Source organism: Lemur catta, chromosome 5 (genome assembly GCF_020740605.2).
Source record: "Lemur catta isolate mLemCat1 chromosome 5, mLemCat1.pri, whole genome shotgun sequence".
NCBI lineage: Eukaryota > Metazoa > Chordata > Mammalia > Primates > Lemuridae > Lemur > Lemur catta.
In genome coordinates, this window is record NC_059132.1 from 102420345 (window position 1) to 102436610 (window position 16266).

At 38.2% G+C, this 16266-nt stretch overlaps 1 protein-coding gene across 1 annotated transcript in view; it reads right to left on the reverse strand.

The window, feature by feature from the left end:
* WWC2 (WW and C2 domain containing 2) overlaps window positions 1-16266 on the reverse strand; it is a 171269-nt gene that overhangs the window by 54744 nt on the left and 100259 nt on the right. Inside the window, 4 exon segments of the mRNA XM_045552450.1 lie at window positions 807-880; window positions 1916-2062; window positions 4733-4862; window positions 9649-9728. Of these exon segments, the coding sequence (XP_045408406.1) occupies window positions 807-880; window positions 1916-2062; window positions 4733-4862; window positions 9649-9728 (431 nt within the window).

Genomic DNA, 16266 nt, shown 5'->3' on the forward strand with positions numbered 1-16266 from the left:
GTTCTCAGCTGAGCTTTTCATGCTCATGGGGAGGAACATGATAAATCCTTCTGTTTCCTGAAGGATGACAATGCAGTGTTCCCCATGTCTACTAAATGATAAAACAATAGCATTTTTAAGTTCTTAAAAGGAAAATAATGAAATTGAATATACCTGTCTAACCCTCGCCCTCAAAATCAGTAAGGTATTCTATGTTATAAAAAGTATTTGAGTCTATCTACTAGATAAGGACAGTGAAGTCTCTTATACCTCACCCCAGCAGACTCACAGAGAACAGGACAGCACAGAGGTTAATAAAAGTTTCTAAGGTAAAGGAGAGAAATAATCTCTCTTGTTCTCCCTGAAGTAAGTCAACTGGAAGTGACATCTTGGCACCTTCACGGACATTTGCAGCAGGACTTCCCTTCAAAGCAAAGGAACGCACTTATTTACCTTAGAACTCCTCAACAGCTATTAAGTCCTGTACTCGAGCCATTGTTGTATCCTGTTTACATCTGAGAAACCAATCTTCTAACTTTTAATGGGGAATAAGTATTGTACAAGCTTGACGCTTCTTTTTTTCCAGAAGAGAAGGGGACAATTTCATTCCCATACTTCTCATTAATTCTCCCTGTTCTTCAGCTTTGAGGGGAGAGAGGAAGAGGGAGAGAGCAGAGAGGGAAGCAACCCTTACATGCTAAAAAACCAAGGATACCCTTGGTAGGAACATGTGGGGAGTGCCCAGCAGGTGTCACCATCGGAGCAAAGATTAATTCAGGAAAAGAAAATAATGTTTGAGCCGTAACAAAACAGCTCCCTGTCATTACCTTCTTTTGGCTTCTTCATACTGTAGGCTTAGCCTGACCTTTTCAGCTAAATTTGATCTACTTCTCACTCCGATCTATTGAAAAACAAAAGGGGGGAAAAAAGTCAATTAACTCTGCTAATGAATGAAGTAAACTGCTTTTGTTTCTAGGAAGTACAAGTAATTGAAAAACTAGAGAAGATGGTACTAAAATTGGGAAACACCAATTTAAAAAGGCACTTACTTTATAGTCTCAGTGGGGGCAAAACATTTCTTTCAATTTAAGTCTGCCTGTTTTTCAAAGACTTTAACATCACTTTCTCCACACATTAAATTCAAAACAAAAAATATCAGGTAAATGTGTCTGGTATCTAAGAGTTTATGAAGAGTGTACAGGTTAATAAGATTTATGAATTGGAACTAATTTCTTTGCCTTTATGAGCCAAAGTTTCCATCATTTAGCTTTCAGCTACACAAAATATAAACTAAATAACCTCAAAAATTAATTTTCAAACAGGTAAACCCTACTGTTGATCTCTATCCATTTTACATTCCTAGCACATACTTCAAAGAAGAGTAAGAGAATACGAAAATAATTGGGAACTTATTGAAAAGTAAATACCTGCTAATGGCATCGCAAAAGGTAGAAGGTAAAATAATTAATAATAGCTGAGCCACATTATTTTCAAATGTTAGATATCACAAATAAACATTTTAATATAATCAACTTTGGATTTACAAAAACAAGTTTTCTTGTTAGTTTTAAAAGGCATATATTCGTTTCTCATTAGCCTAAATGTTTATTTGAAAGGACCTAAATTTCTAAGACTCTAAACATAACAGGAAAAAGTTAAATTCTCATGTGTCTCTAGGCTCTCAATAGTGTCTCTGAAGAAATACAGCATGAGAAAGTTTGAACAAAGCTGTTCATATGGACAAATCCTGATATACCTGGCACCTAGACAGAAAAGATAAGGCTATGATTTTTAAAACTAATCTTATGAGAATGAAACACAATGCACACAGCTGGAATCCAAATCACATATAGATCCTGTTCCAGTTCACCAGCATATTGTAATTACGGCCCAGCAAGGACAGCACTGGGCCAATTCTTCGACATAGATAACTTACATCTCCAGAAATGCTTGTTTGCGACCCAGCATCAAGGGTCTGTCTGGAGAGAGATAAATGAGAGTTCACAGGACTAGATCTCAAATCTGGCTCAGATCTGCCAATGTTCTGATCCAAATGAAACCGCTCCTGCAGCTTAGCAAGACTCTGTTCAGGAAACACAAAATATTTCGTAAAGCTCAACACGTAAAAGAGTAACCCTTCCCTACCAGGTACAATTAAAAGGAAAGAGCTAACAATCTCAATGGACAAAACAATTACTTTAATTTAGTAGTAAAGTAAAATAAATAAACTATTTACATAATTGAAAAAATGAGAGAAGATAATTTTGCACATAATTTTGCATGTGAGATACTTCCACAGGTAAGAGATTGTCTTATCTTTCCCAAGAGAGCATTTTCCTGTGAATAATTGCATCTTTAGAAGTAATACATGCATTTCTTACTTTTTTAAAATTTCATTAAGACGAAGTCTCTATTTCAATAGGAACCTCACTTTATGCAACAGAAGTTATGGAAATGTGGAATACCTACAATGCAATCTCTCATTTTAGATATAGTAACACAACTTCCTACTTCGAAGACTTCTACAATTATGCTATGGATCCAAGAGATTACTGAGCTCACATCAGTGTTAGAGATTAGGAAACCGAGGCCCAGAAGTTGCCGATGAGTGGCACAAGCTTCAGTGGGGCCCATCTGTGGGTCTATTTCATGACACTGGCTGTGCTGATGTTTGGTTTGGTAAAGAGGATAATCAGAAGCTAATGTGCCTGCTGTAGACATGCAGGCTTAATCCACTGGGTGTACTTTAGAGGGATGATGTGAGCAAGTTAAAAGTTTTAAAAAGGAAAGTCTAATCTGAATTGCTTAAAAAAAAAAAAAAAGGAAACCCTACAGAAATACTAATAAAAATGGTAAGAAACCATTATCATCAACTTTAAGAACGGCCACTATTTAATCCTGATATATAAAATTTTTATTATAAGGCATTAGAAATATCAGAGATCTGGTATGTGGTTTTTTACCTAACCTTTTCTATTTTTCTTTTAAAGGGATATTTATACAAAATGTGTAAACGAGAGGGATAAAAATTAAATAGTCACATCAAATAATATATTACCAAAAAGAACAAAGAAAACTTTTAGGGACCTTGGACAAGTCTTTTCTATTTTTTCATCTATAAAATGAATTTATAAGTACACACAACTGTGTATTACTGGGCTTTGATGTAAAATATGTTTCTTACTGTGTCAGAGTGGTTTAAAAGTCACAATAGCTGTTTAATGTCCTTTCCAGCTCTATTGTCAATCTTTGTATCTGCTAATTATTTATTCTATGTACTTTACTAATTGAAAAGGAATCTAAGCTTTTCATTTAATCTGGCCTGCATATGAACCCAAAATTTACAGGAAGAATCAAAGATGTCCTAAAATTGTTGAATTATAAGGCTCCAGTATAAACTTGTTCAAGTTCTATAAACTTTTTTTTAAAGGACCCATTATGTGCATTTCAGGAATTACTGATTTAATTAGCAGGATAACTGGGGAACAAAAACAAAATACACATAAGTAAAGTCTTATATGTATTATATATATGTTAAAGCCACATATTCTGGAGCAAGACTGCCTGGGTTTGAACCCCAGTCTTGCTACTTACCAGCTGTAAGACTTTAAGTAACTTAGTTTTACTGTATTGCAATTTCTTCAGCTATAAACTGAGGATAATAATAGTGCTTACCACTAGGGGTGGTTTTGAGGATTAAGTGAACCATTTACCTGCAACCCAGAAGAATGTCTGGTACAAAGTCAGTACTTCTAAGTATTGTCTATTATTACTGTTGTCTTTTCTATTAGTTCTCTTGCAAGTTATTTTAAAATTCCCAAAATGCAAAATTATATGAATCTAAGAATATTTACCTATATTCAACTAACATTTTGAAAACCAACATGAAGGAATTAAAGACAGTATTTAAATGTAGATGTTCTATTAAGAATGTAAAAATCACCATTGGCTCTAACATTTTCCAAAGATGCAGACTAAATTCTTACTTAGCTAGCTAAAGAACTCCAAATATCTGAAACAAGAATCTTTAGTGCTTGTGATAATTATTAGATGGAGAGAAGGGAAGACAAGGAAGAGAGACACCCTTAAAAACAACTTGACTGTATCTGATAAGTATAGATATTCAGAATACTGATCACTAAATGGCTGTTTTGTTTTTTCTACACACAAGGCTAGCTCACCGGGAGTTATAAGACACACAGGATGCAGCTTGCCTAGGGTAACTGAATAGGTATTCCCTAGCTAGGTGAACACTGCCCACTCTGCCCTTAGCAAGCACCTCATAATCACCTGGATCAGAAAGCAGCTTTTCTAAGCTCCTCATATACCTCACCCCCAACAGCCACACGCTCTACCTACTGATGGTGACCTTTATGCATCCCGGGCTAAGAATCACTGGTTTAGAGAACCCTATTTATCTGGGTCAAACATGAAGTTTTTAGCTAACTTCAGGGTACACCAAGATGCTAATCTCCTCTTACGGGCTCCAGGATCCACCATCCACCATCTCAAAAGACACGCAAAGGCTGCCTTCAATTAAACAGATCAGAAGCTTGGAGCCAATCTATTCTCCTCCAAGGCAGCCAGGTTGCCTTGGTGCCTACGACAATCTCCCATGGGGCCCGATTCTGTACTAATGGGGCAGAGGTGGTACAGGCTCATCTAGACTCTGAGGGAGAAATTCTGGCTCAAAGACAGTTTCTGGAGCCTCAGAAGGTAGAAGTTTGACTTAATAAAATGTTCTAGAACATACCTGCATCAGATCTTGTTTCTCTTTTTCTCCTGAGCTAATAGCCTTTCTGATGGATTTCAGTTCAGTCAGAATGGCTTTGGCTTCACTAAGTTCATACCCACTCTGGCCTCCAGACATTTTTTTATCAATTCTGTTAAAAGAGAGACAAAAAAGAAACAAAAGAAAAAAATCAACAAATGACAGAGTACAAGTTGAACAGACAGTAGGAACTGGTTTTTGGATCATCTTAGTTGGCTGATTATTTTACTTCCTGACTCCCACACCAGCAATTACCTTTTCAGGCTGATTGTTTCTCCTCCTTTCTCTTTTAATCACATCTAGCTAAGACTTCTCCCACCCCCCACTCCATACATGGTCCATTTCTGATCACTTCTAGGCTCAAATAAAAACATGTCTTTTTGTCTTCAGTCTGTTCGGGTGATCCCACTGCGGGCTGAGCCCAAACCTCACCGAGTGCTGATCCAGATCTCCACCCTGAGAAGGGTGAGGGACATGGACAAGTCCTTTAGCAGAACAGAAATGCCAATAAACTGCCAGCTAATTTCACATGTTTTGCTGTAATGTCTGTGTAAAACCTAGCACAGGGCCTGCAGCTAGTAGGCCTTTAATAAAGAGTTAATAAATGAATCATTATTTATACTAGTGAGTATCCTACAGTATTTGGATTGTGTGGCTACTTACTTCTTTTTAAATCTATAGAAAGTATTTTCTCTATTTTTATGAAAGTTGTGAGTGGAGATAAAATTGCTTGCCTTGCTGAATGAATACAAACTTAGGGACAAGGCAGAAGGGCAGATGTGTTCATTTTGTCAACTCACATTGAATAAAGAACTCTTCGATGAGCTAATTTATTATCCCCGCAGACCTGCTTTACCAAATGTCCTTACAGTTCACAGCATCATCCTAGGATAGAGGATTCCCTGTAACCCCATTCTTTGTGTTTAAAGGGCCCAAACCAAATCGCCCAATTCTTTTTAAAAAATAGTTTAACATTCTTTTCATGACCACTTCCCTAGTTTTCCCTGGCTACCTATGCTGTACAGGATTTGTCAGCAACTCTATACACGTTCTTAGACATATTTTTAGTCCCTCCAGAGAAATGACACCTACAAAATCAGAGAAAACATTCTGAGCTCATTTGGTTTAAAATATTTAATAATTAATATTTATTTTCAATGTAAAAGGTAAAATCTAAAAAAAATAAAACAATGCCATCTTCATTACTCTTGCAAAGTTTACTCAAACAAGTGCAGTCTGTAGATAACACATTTCCCCAAGTACTATTTTAGTAAATATTTTACACTGCTGAACAAGCAATTAAAGCCTTAAAGAACCAAGAAAATAAAATAAACTTGACCATAAGGTCATCTGATAATAAAGTACAACCAATCAAGTTACAGAATTACACATGCACATGTGCGCGCACACACACACACACACACACACACACACACATACACACACACACACAGTCTAGGATGGGTGGAGACCCTAGAAATTCCCTAGTCAAACTTCTTCCAAACAAAGAAACCGAGGCCAGAAAGTATATGCAAATTTAGGCCCTAAATTGCATAGATACTTAGCTAGTAGGCCAACTACCCTAAAATGACAGATTCAGGCTTGGGGCTCTTACATTTAGAATATCTGATGAGAACAGTAAAGTACTTTGAATATTGGTTAATTCCATACATTTGGGAAGGGATCTATCAGTGAAATTTCTAGCTCCCCTAAATATTATATCCACCAACTTAGTTGAGGTAAAGACTTATTAAATACAACAAGCGCTATTTACAAATACAACATTTTGGCATTTTCAAGTGCAGTGCTTTTAACTAACAAAACAAAACTGAGATTTCATGAAATAGCTAGTAATACAGATATCTGAAACTGTGTCATAGTGTCATAGTGAATTTATAAAACTTGAATAATATAAACTTTATTATTTGAAAATAAAAGCAGAAATAAATTTTTAACATTCAAAAATAAAAGCAGAACTAGTTCAGGACTGCTAATTTAAATTTCAGAGAGCTTTAAAAACAAATGAAAAATGTCTTGGTTATCCCCTGCTCAACAGAATGCTGAATGACGAGCAAGCTGCCTCGACTCAGCATTCACCATGGGACCCCTTTTGGTCTTTCTTTTTTGTGCCTCTTTTGAACCTCTCTACTTTACTTTATATGTTGCTTTTTTCCTTTACTTCTAATGCTTTTCCTTTTTCTTCTCCAATTTCCATTTCCCACCTTTTCTCTCTTTTGACCCTAACTTACCTTAAAATAAAATATAAAATAAAATACAAACAAGAGCATCATTTGCTGACTTTTAAAATGAAGTATTGTGCTTTTTGTTCCTAATGAGAAGTACCAATTTTTTTCTTAAAAATTTTTTAGAAGTTCTTGACTTGTATGTACCCTCTAATTAATTTTTGCCCTATATCTTAGTCTCCTTGGAAAGAAAAGATTTTCATTTAGACACATTCTCTGGAATGTGTGGACCCCAGAGCTAAACTTTTAGAGTCTGCATATGCTCGTGGCTTGCTGGGTGTTTCATAACTTTCCATTTTCCAATTCTTAATACACACTGGAGGCAACAAGACAGAAATATGCACCTTCCTGGTATCCATTTACACATAACTTAGTCTACTGGTTAGGCTAAAGTCAAATTTGGGCCCATGAACCGAAATGAATAATGTAGAGAACAAAATTATATTTGTTCACCCAGCATAAAACTATTGTACCAAGTAAAAATGAAAGCCGAAGCTTAAATTACATTACCAGATTCAACAAAAATATTCCATTCTACTGCAAATAAATGAAAAGTTACAAAAGCCTACAATGGGATTCTATTTAAATCTTTTCTTGAAATGTATTTTCTGTCATAGCCACAAATAAAAGTTCCTTTATAGTATTCAGGAATGTGGTTTCTTAAAAAGTCTGCTCTCTGGGTTCAATCAATTATCATTCAGTGATACAGTAGTATGTTGGTTAATATTTGAATAAAAACAGCTTTATTTTGTCTATAGTTAAGCTCAACAGGAGAGGTCTCTGATGTTTGATACCATATCTCTCTGCTCTTGGTTCAAGGGATTAGAATCATTGCAAGAGAATGCCTGAATTTCTACAACAAATGTCTATTGTTTTCTTATGGAATGTTATTGACAGATTCTTAAACATGCCTTAGATTCCTATAAAAATTTCTTGCAAGCAAACTGCTTTGAAACAATACAGCACTGTTACATCAATATAACAAAAACAGCAAGTTTGGCTAACCTTTAATCCTGGCTGGTGATAGGAGTTATAATTTCAAGTGCTTTAAAAGTGTTTAACATGTGGCTAAACATTTTGTGGCACTCTTCAAAGTTTGTCTTTTCTCCCCATCCCCACCACAAAGCCGTGCTTTATGCTGACAAACAATTACTAGAAAAAACATTTATGTCATTCTAGGTGTCCTTGGTTTTTTGGAGAGCCCTATGCCAGCTGAGGTTCTTAGGACATGGCTATACTTGAAAAGCACCCAGGATCTCATAAAATATGCCTCGGGGGAGACCACAAACAGTTATTTTTTAAGATCACCCCAGATTATTCTAACATGCAGTCAGATTTGAGAACCACCGATGGGAGCATCTGAAAGAACATCAGGGTCATAATCACATGAGGCGAGCGGCAAACAAGAAGACTGAGCCGTAACAGCAAACGTCTGAAATGAGAGTTACGTGCCTGACTGGTGGTCAAGAGCAGCACTGGGTGTCCCAAGATACAACTTGTCACCCAAACACACAGAACCACCAGCTTACATCTGTCTGGCCAGTGACACGTGGGGTCTTTAGAGAAGGCAACGCCTTGCTGCCAGACTCTCCCAAGTATCCTAACAGCAGAAGGCAGAACAGGATTCCACAGGGAAAAGGAACAGAGCTGGGTACTTTCCACAGAGGTGGCTCCTGAGACCAGCTGGGCACCGCTGAGGTGCCACTGAGGGAGATGCCAGGAAGAACGTGAAACCTGCCTGGACGCGGAACGTGAAACTGACCAGGGAAATCCCTAGAAACACTGCACCGCAATTGGCGGCACCAAGCAGGAGGGAAGTAAGAAGCAGTGGATGGCTTTCAGGGGATACCACCTTCCATCCCTTCTGTGGTCATGTGGCTAAAAACCCATGGGCTGCTTCTCTTCCCTGAGAGACCCTGTGGGGTTAGAAAGTCTCGGGTGTGTCTGTCATGGTTTGGGTAGGCTCAGCCTCATCAGCAGGGAGAACAGTGGCTTCCAGGTTCTGGGAATGGGGAGACTTCCAGATCCTGTGCCCCTCTGTCATCTACATTTTCATTTAACCTGGCCTAGCCTAAAGGTATGCCAACAGCCCACCAGACTTCAGTACTGAGCTGGAAAGGACAGGGAACGCAGGAAGTGAGGAATATGCCCCAGCTCCTCTGCTGACAGTCCTGACTTGCTCTTGCAGCCCTGAGGTCAGTCAGGGTTAGACTCTAGGTCATTCCTAGGGCTGACAAAGAGGCAGAGAGATGCCTCCAGCCCTCAGCTGCAGGCTCCTCTGGGGTCTAGCACAGTCCAGCCAGGCCAGTCCAGCCTCTGGAGCGGAATGCAGACAGGCGCTCCTGTGCCTGCTCTCAGCTGTTTACTACAACCCTAGAGGAGGCTGGCAGGGGTCTAGGAGACAAAGTTAAGGTTTTCACTTTGGTTTCCTTGAATCCCCAATGATTAATAAAAACTTCAGACCTTTTCAAGTGTATAGATTTTTCCCAAGTTTTTTGCCTGTTGGTTGATTGCGTTTTTGTTTTCTTGGTATAGAGTTCTGAGCTTTTTACTTCATGTTTCTTTGAGAAATCCCTTAAGTAATCTGTACTTCTATTTTCTTTGTATTCGTTAGGGAGCCTATTCTGAAGTCGATTTCAGTATTTTTATACTCACTGTTGCAATGTTTCGAAGCCTTGTTCTTTATAGAGCAGTTCTTGCTTCATCTGTGAGAGTTCTCTCTTCAGCTTTTTAACCTTTCATGAAAAATCAATGTAAATATTAATGTTTGTAAATAACTAGCAACATAGTACATTGTTTTAAAAGACAATAAATTAGTAAACTATTAACACATAAATAAAGCCATTAGTTTAAGTAACATTCACCTTACCAGTTTCTCCTTCACATAAATTATTTGGAAGGCATATTATGTTTATATTATCAGTGATGTATATAACTACTATTTACCTTAATTATCTCATTCAGCAACATTCCTATGAGCTGGACATCATCATGGTCTCCATTTTGTGACGAACAGCCAATAAACGGCAGAGTGAGAACTTCGAGCCATTGCACGGCTAACTCTAAAAGCTTGTACTCATGCCTTCATTCACGGTGCCGAGGACCACTGGCCACCCGTTTCCTGGATATGCTCAGCTGATACGTGCCTTAGTGTTTCTACGTACACTGTTCTCTCTGCCTGAAAAGCTCTTCCCAGGTCTCCAGTGGTTGACTCCTCATCACTCTGATGTTAGCCAAACATTACGTTTTCAAGCAGGACTCCTCTCTCACCACCTTATCCATGCTATGACTGTTTTATTTAGATCATAGTACTTTTCAAGAGCTGAAATTTCCCATGTACTTGGGTTTTTTGTTTTGTTTTGTTTTTAAGAGACAAAGCCTTGCTCTGTCACCCAGGCTGGAGTGCAGTGGTCTGATCATAGCTCACTGTAACCTTGAACTCCTGGGCTCCAGTGATCCTCCCACCTCAGCCTCCCAAGTAGCTAGGACTACAGGTGCACACTACCACACCCTGCTAATTTTTTTATTTTTTGTAAAGACAGGGTTTCACCATATTGCCCAGGCTGGCCTCCAACTCCTGGCCTCAATTGATCCTCCCACCGTGGCTTCCAAACTGCTGGGATTACAAGTGTGGGCCACCTTGCCCAGCCTCTTGTGTACTTGTCTACTGTCTTTCCTCCACGGGAAAGCAAGCTGCATCCCACCAGCTGTACCCTGAGCGTCTAGAACAGTACCATGCAAACGCTAAATGACTGATAAATATTTGTTGTCTAACTGCTAAAAAAATTTTTTTTCCTGTTGTCAAATATATTCTTTGGTAATAACAATGCTAAAATTTGACAGATCAGAAAAATAGTACATGCCCGGTTTAGTCATGAATTCCATAAAGGTCTTCCCATGACAGCTAGGAACTTATTTCTGTATGTTAAGTTACAACCTTAAGTGTTAAATACATTCTGTTGTGCAGTAGTTTAGTGTGCTTTCAAACTTGTATTGCCCATTTATTTCACTCATTCCACAATTAGTTATTGACTCTCCATCACATGTCAGGTCCTGGGCCTGAAGTGTGAACAAAACACGCATTATCCCTGCCCTCAGGGATCTTGACAGAACAAGTGAGAGGCCACATAAGCCAAATAATCACACAGTGAAATAAATTTTACCAATGACCAGAGATGCTATGAAAAAAAGGTGGGGATAATTTGAGATCTAAAAGGAGGATGGGACCTAATTTAGTCTGAGTAGTTGGATGAAGCCTGTCTGAGGAAATGATGTCTAAGCAGACAGGGAGAGTTGTGGGGGTTCCCTTGGTAGATGAGGGTTCTCAAAAGGTAGAGCCTGTGCAAAAACCCTCACAGGGGAGGGAGACTCAGCAAACCTGTGGAATTTAAAGAATGCTCCCTCCTGCTGCTGGATTCCAGGGGGTGGGGTGGCATAAAGTGGGATTGGAGAAGGCCTGATTATAAAGAGCCTTGAAGCCAAGTTGAGGATTTCTAAATCTTATCCCAAGAACAATGAGAATCAAGGAGGGATTTTTCAAGCATGATCAGCCTTGTGATTATAAATAATCACTGTGACAACTCTGTGGTGATTAGACCAGAGACGCCAAACCACAGTGCAGGTGCCTGGGCAGGTGCTAGACAGCAGAGCCCAGAGGAGGAGTACAATGCAGAGAAGGAGTCAGCAGGACTGGGCCATGGGCTCATTGAGACAGTGGGGGGAGATGTGATGAAGGTCACACTCAGGATGTTGGCTTGCCAACTGGGTAGGTAAAGGTGTTTTCCTGGAGAGGGGACCAAATTTGGGGGTAAGGATCGAGGATTTTCTTTAAGACATTTATTTTTGGGATGCCCATGAGACTTCAAAGGCAATTGGGATATGTGGACTTGATGTTCAGAACAAGTGTCTGAACTAGAGATAGAAAATTAAGAGTCACTGGCATAGAAATGATATTTTAGATGCATCAAAATAACTGAGATCACCTAAAGAGGGTGTGTACTGATGAGAAGAGAGTTCAGGAACAAGCCCTGGGCATCTTCATTATTCAGAAGTCTACTAGAGGGAGAGGCAAAATATACAGTGAAGTAGTGGTAAGAGAAACGGGAGGAACAAAAAAGAGCATTACAGAATATAAGAGAAAAAGTCAAGAGGGAGACGAGACCCTTTGAGGAACAAAATGCTGAGGGCGAGCTGTGTAATACTCGTGTTTGTATCCCTTAAGGCGCAGTACTTTGGACAAGGTAGATAGTCAATAATTTATCTGTTGAGTTTATCTTAATGTAACAGTTTGTGCCCTAAGGCATTTATATTTTATTAGGGAATAGAAATACAAATAATTATATTTCAAGGCCCAATTTATAACTACAAAGAGAGGTATAAACAATTCTGTTAGAAGCCAAGGGAGGAGAGGATTACTTATGGCACGAGGATGAGGGCTGACCTCGTGGAGGAAGGAGATGCCTGAACTGGATTCTGAAGGTGCTGTAATTGTGACCAAGAGCAACGAGCTCATTCACAGTGTATCATAAAACAAAAACATTTCAGTTTTAATATTAGACTATTATCATGTCAAAAGAACCATCAGTAATCAAGAGCTCATTCCACAAGTACTTCTATTTTGGACAGCATTCTCAAGTGCTTTTTGCCAAAAAGACAATAATACTTTATCTTTAAAAAAAAAGGTTAATAAAAAAAATCAATAACAACACAAATAGCTAGGCTGAAACCTGTCTTTACCTTTGAAAACACAGTTAATAAAAACAATAGTGATAATGAGCCCACTTAGAACTGAATTAAAATAATCAGTGTAACTCATTGGCATAAAATAGCATTCTACTTAAAATCATTTGGATTGTGATGACAGACCAATTTAAATTTTTAAAAATTATTTAAAATATTCTTTATCTTGAGGAGATATTAGCACTCCCATGTTCACTGCAGCGTGATTCATAATAGCTAAGCTGTAGAAATAATCTAAATGTTCAATGACAGATGAATGGTAAAGAAAATGTACTACATACATAATGTGTATTACTCAGATTATTCAGCCTTAAATATTATATGATTTATTTATATGCATTATATATTATATATGATATATAATATTATATTATTTATATATTATTCAGCTGGAATATTATTCAGCCTTAAAAAAGAAGTAAATGCTGCAAAATGTGACATTGATGAACTGTGAGGACATCATGCTAAGTAAAATAAGCCAGTCGCAGAAGGACCAGCACTGCATGATTCCACTTACATTAAGTACCTAAAATAGTCAAACTCAAAGAAGCAGAAAGCAGAATGACGGTTGCCAGGGGCCGCGGTGTGGAGGAAAGAGGGAGTTGTTCAACGGTCTGTGCAGTTATGCAAGATGAAAGTTCAGAGATCTGCTGTGCAACAGTGTGTCTATGGTTAACAAACATTGTACACATAAAAATTTGTTAAGAAGGTAGATCTCACGTAAAGTGTTCTCACCACAATAAAATAAAAATTGGAATTTAAAAAAATCTAAAATTAACTTTTGACAAACGGAGACTCTCCTCTGTTTAGGTGATGTGATTTTATTGTATGCTGTGTGATAATCATATAGGAAGCTAACCTATGCATTCTTTTCTTCTACATTATTTAATTTATCTGAAATCAGCTATAAGCTAGTTTTTATTTTGAGGAGTCTTCTTAGTGGATTACCTAAATGATTACTGGCTCCCAAATGTCAATGTTGCATTTTATTACTAATAACTATGAAAAAGTTTGCTCACATTATACTGACATGTGAAAACAGATGTTATTTCCAACCAGACATTATTTCTAATTGTTTTTGGTTTTATGAATACAGTCAGAACTAGTAGTTCAACAACCTTTTTTCTCTGAAACCATCTGGCATCATTTTGGCTATTGGAGGATCACTATTTCTATCATTCTGTTCTCCCACCCACCCTCAAATGTAGGACCTAGAAAATGTCCTTAGATTACAGCTAAAGGATTAAGCTAATGCTGACTTGCAAGCTTAGCATAATGTAGACGCTACTAAGAAGCAACAAGGAGAGCTAAATTCAGGAGCACCTTTTCTGTATTCCAGGTATTGTGCTAAATATAAATGCCTATTTTCAATTCTCAAAACGACTCTACTAGATATAGTTTTAATTCTCATTTTATAGGTGAGGAATCTGAGACCTAAAGAGAAAAAGCAAGCAACCTGCTGAAGGTTACACTGCTACGAGGCAACAGAGATCAGTCTAGAACCCAGGAGAATTTTTTAAAAAATACAATTATAAAAGTTTACTTATTAATGGCATCATAATAAATGTAAAACCAAAGACAAACAAGAATTATAGCAAAACAACCTAAATAAAATCTATGACCCTCATTCTACCTTAGAAATTTGTTTCCATATACCACCTGGATTGAAGACATGAACAGCCCACAAGCCCTAGAGCCTGCATCTTCTCTTGGTTACTGACCTTTCTGCGGCTGTAGCCAACCATCTACTTTTATAGACCCATTTCTACGGAATCAAATCTCACAATCCAGAGTAATAAATTGGAGGCAAGAGACCCATGACTTTTGCACATTTCCTGCCTTCCATACTGACTACAAAAAGCAACTGACATTTTAAATTGATTTCAAAGTTATCTCTGAAAACCAGGTAGATAACTGTGACTAAAAGTGATAAGTATGACTAGAAATCTTAGAGCCTCTTGCCACCTCTTCCAATTCCAGTGTAATAAGTTTTATTTTAGAAGAAGAGGAAGAGGATGACAATGAAGGAAAAGTAAATTCTGGAAACCTATTAACCTCGGCAGTATCACAAGACAGGCGGGTTTCAAAAGTTTGCCCTAAAAGTGAACCTTGCAACGTTAAAGCTATAATGAGCAAAATGGTATTTTACTAATGATTACCTTCCCTTTTCACCATTTTCTCCACTGTCTTGAAGGGAGCTCCTTATGCAAGCCAATAAAGGGCAACTGTCAGCTTGCTCCTTTGGAAATCTTCCTCTTGACTACCACGTCCACCTTGCTAAAAGTTGCTAAAAATCCTCACTACCTTGCTTCATCTCTATAGGCGCCTTTAAAGAAAACAAGACATCAACTCCAGATGGGCAAAGAATTAAGACTAAAAGTTTTTTATATTTTCCTAAAGAATAGAGGAAAACAGAATCCCAGATGCTGCTAGAACCATTTATGATGACTAATAAATGGATTCTATGATTAGAAACAAAATGGTTAAAATACATTATTTTTAAAAAACCTTTTGGCCGGGCGCGGTGACTCACGCCTGTAATCCTAGCACTCTGGGAGGCCGAGGTGGGTGGATCGCTCGAGGTCAGGAGTTCGAGACCAGCCTCAGCAAGAGCGAGACCCCGTCTCTACTAAAAATAGAAAGAAATTATCTGGACAACTAAAAATATATACAGAAAAAATTAGCCGAGCATGGTGGCGCATGCCTGTAGTCCCAGCTACTCGGGAGGCTGAGGCAGTAGGATCGCTTAAGCCCAGGAGTTTGAGGTTGCTGTGAGCTAGGCTGACGCCACGGCACTCACTCTAGCCGGGCAACAGAGCGAGACTCTGTCTCAAAAAAAAACCTTTTGTTTAACAATAAAAAGGAGATAAGACAAAAGCCAATGAGAAAAATTTTATGATATATATTCTCTCAAGATACAAATAATAGATAAAAATATGGAAAGTCAATGCTAGATCTCTACAAATAATTTATTTTTGTTTGTTTTTTGAGAGGGTCTTGCTCCGTTGCCTGGGCTAGAGTGCAGTGGTGTGATCAGAGCTCACTGCAACCTCAAACTCCTGGGCTCAAGCAATTCTCCTGCCTCAGCCTCCAGAATAGTTGGGACTACAGGTGCATGCCACCATGTCTGGCTAATTTTTCTATTTGTTATAGAGACAGGGTCTAGCTATGGGGCTCAGGCTGGTCCTGAACTCCTGGCCTCAAGAGATCCTCCTGCCTTGGCCTCCCAAGGTGCTAGGATTACAGGTGTTAGCCACTGTCCCCGGCTCTCCACAAATAATTAAACCAGCAAGTTACCCCATGACCCAGAAATTCTGTTTCAAGGCATATATCCAAGAGAAATGAAAATATATATCTACACAATCACTTGTACACATATATTCAGAGTAGCATTATTCATAATAGCCAAAAAGTAAAAACTCAAATATCCACCAACTGATGAGGGGATAAATAAAATGTGGTATATCTGTATCATGGAATATTATCTGTCAATAAAAAGAATAAAGTACTGATAAATGCTTCAAGATGAACCTT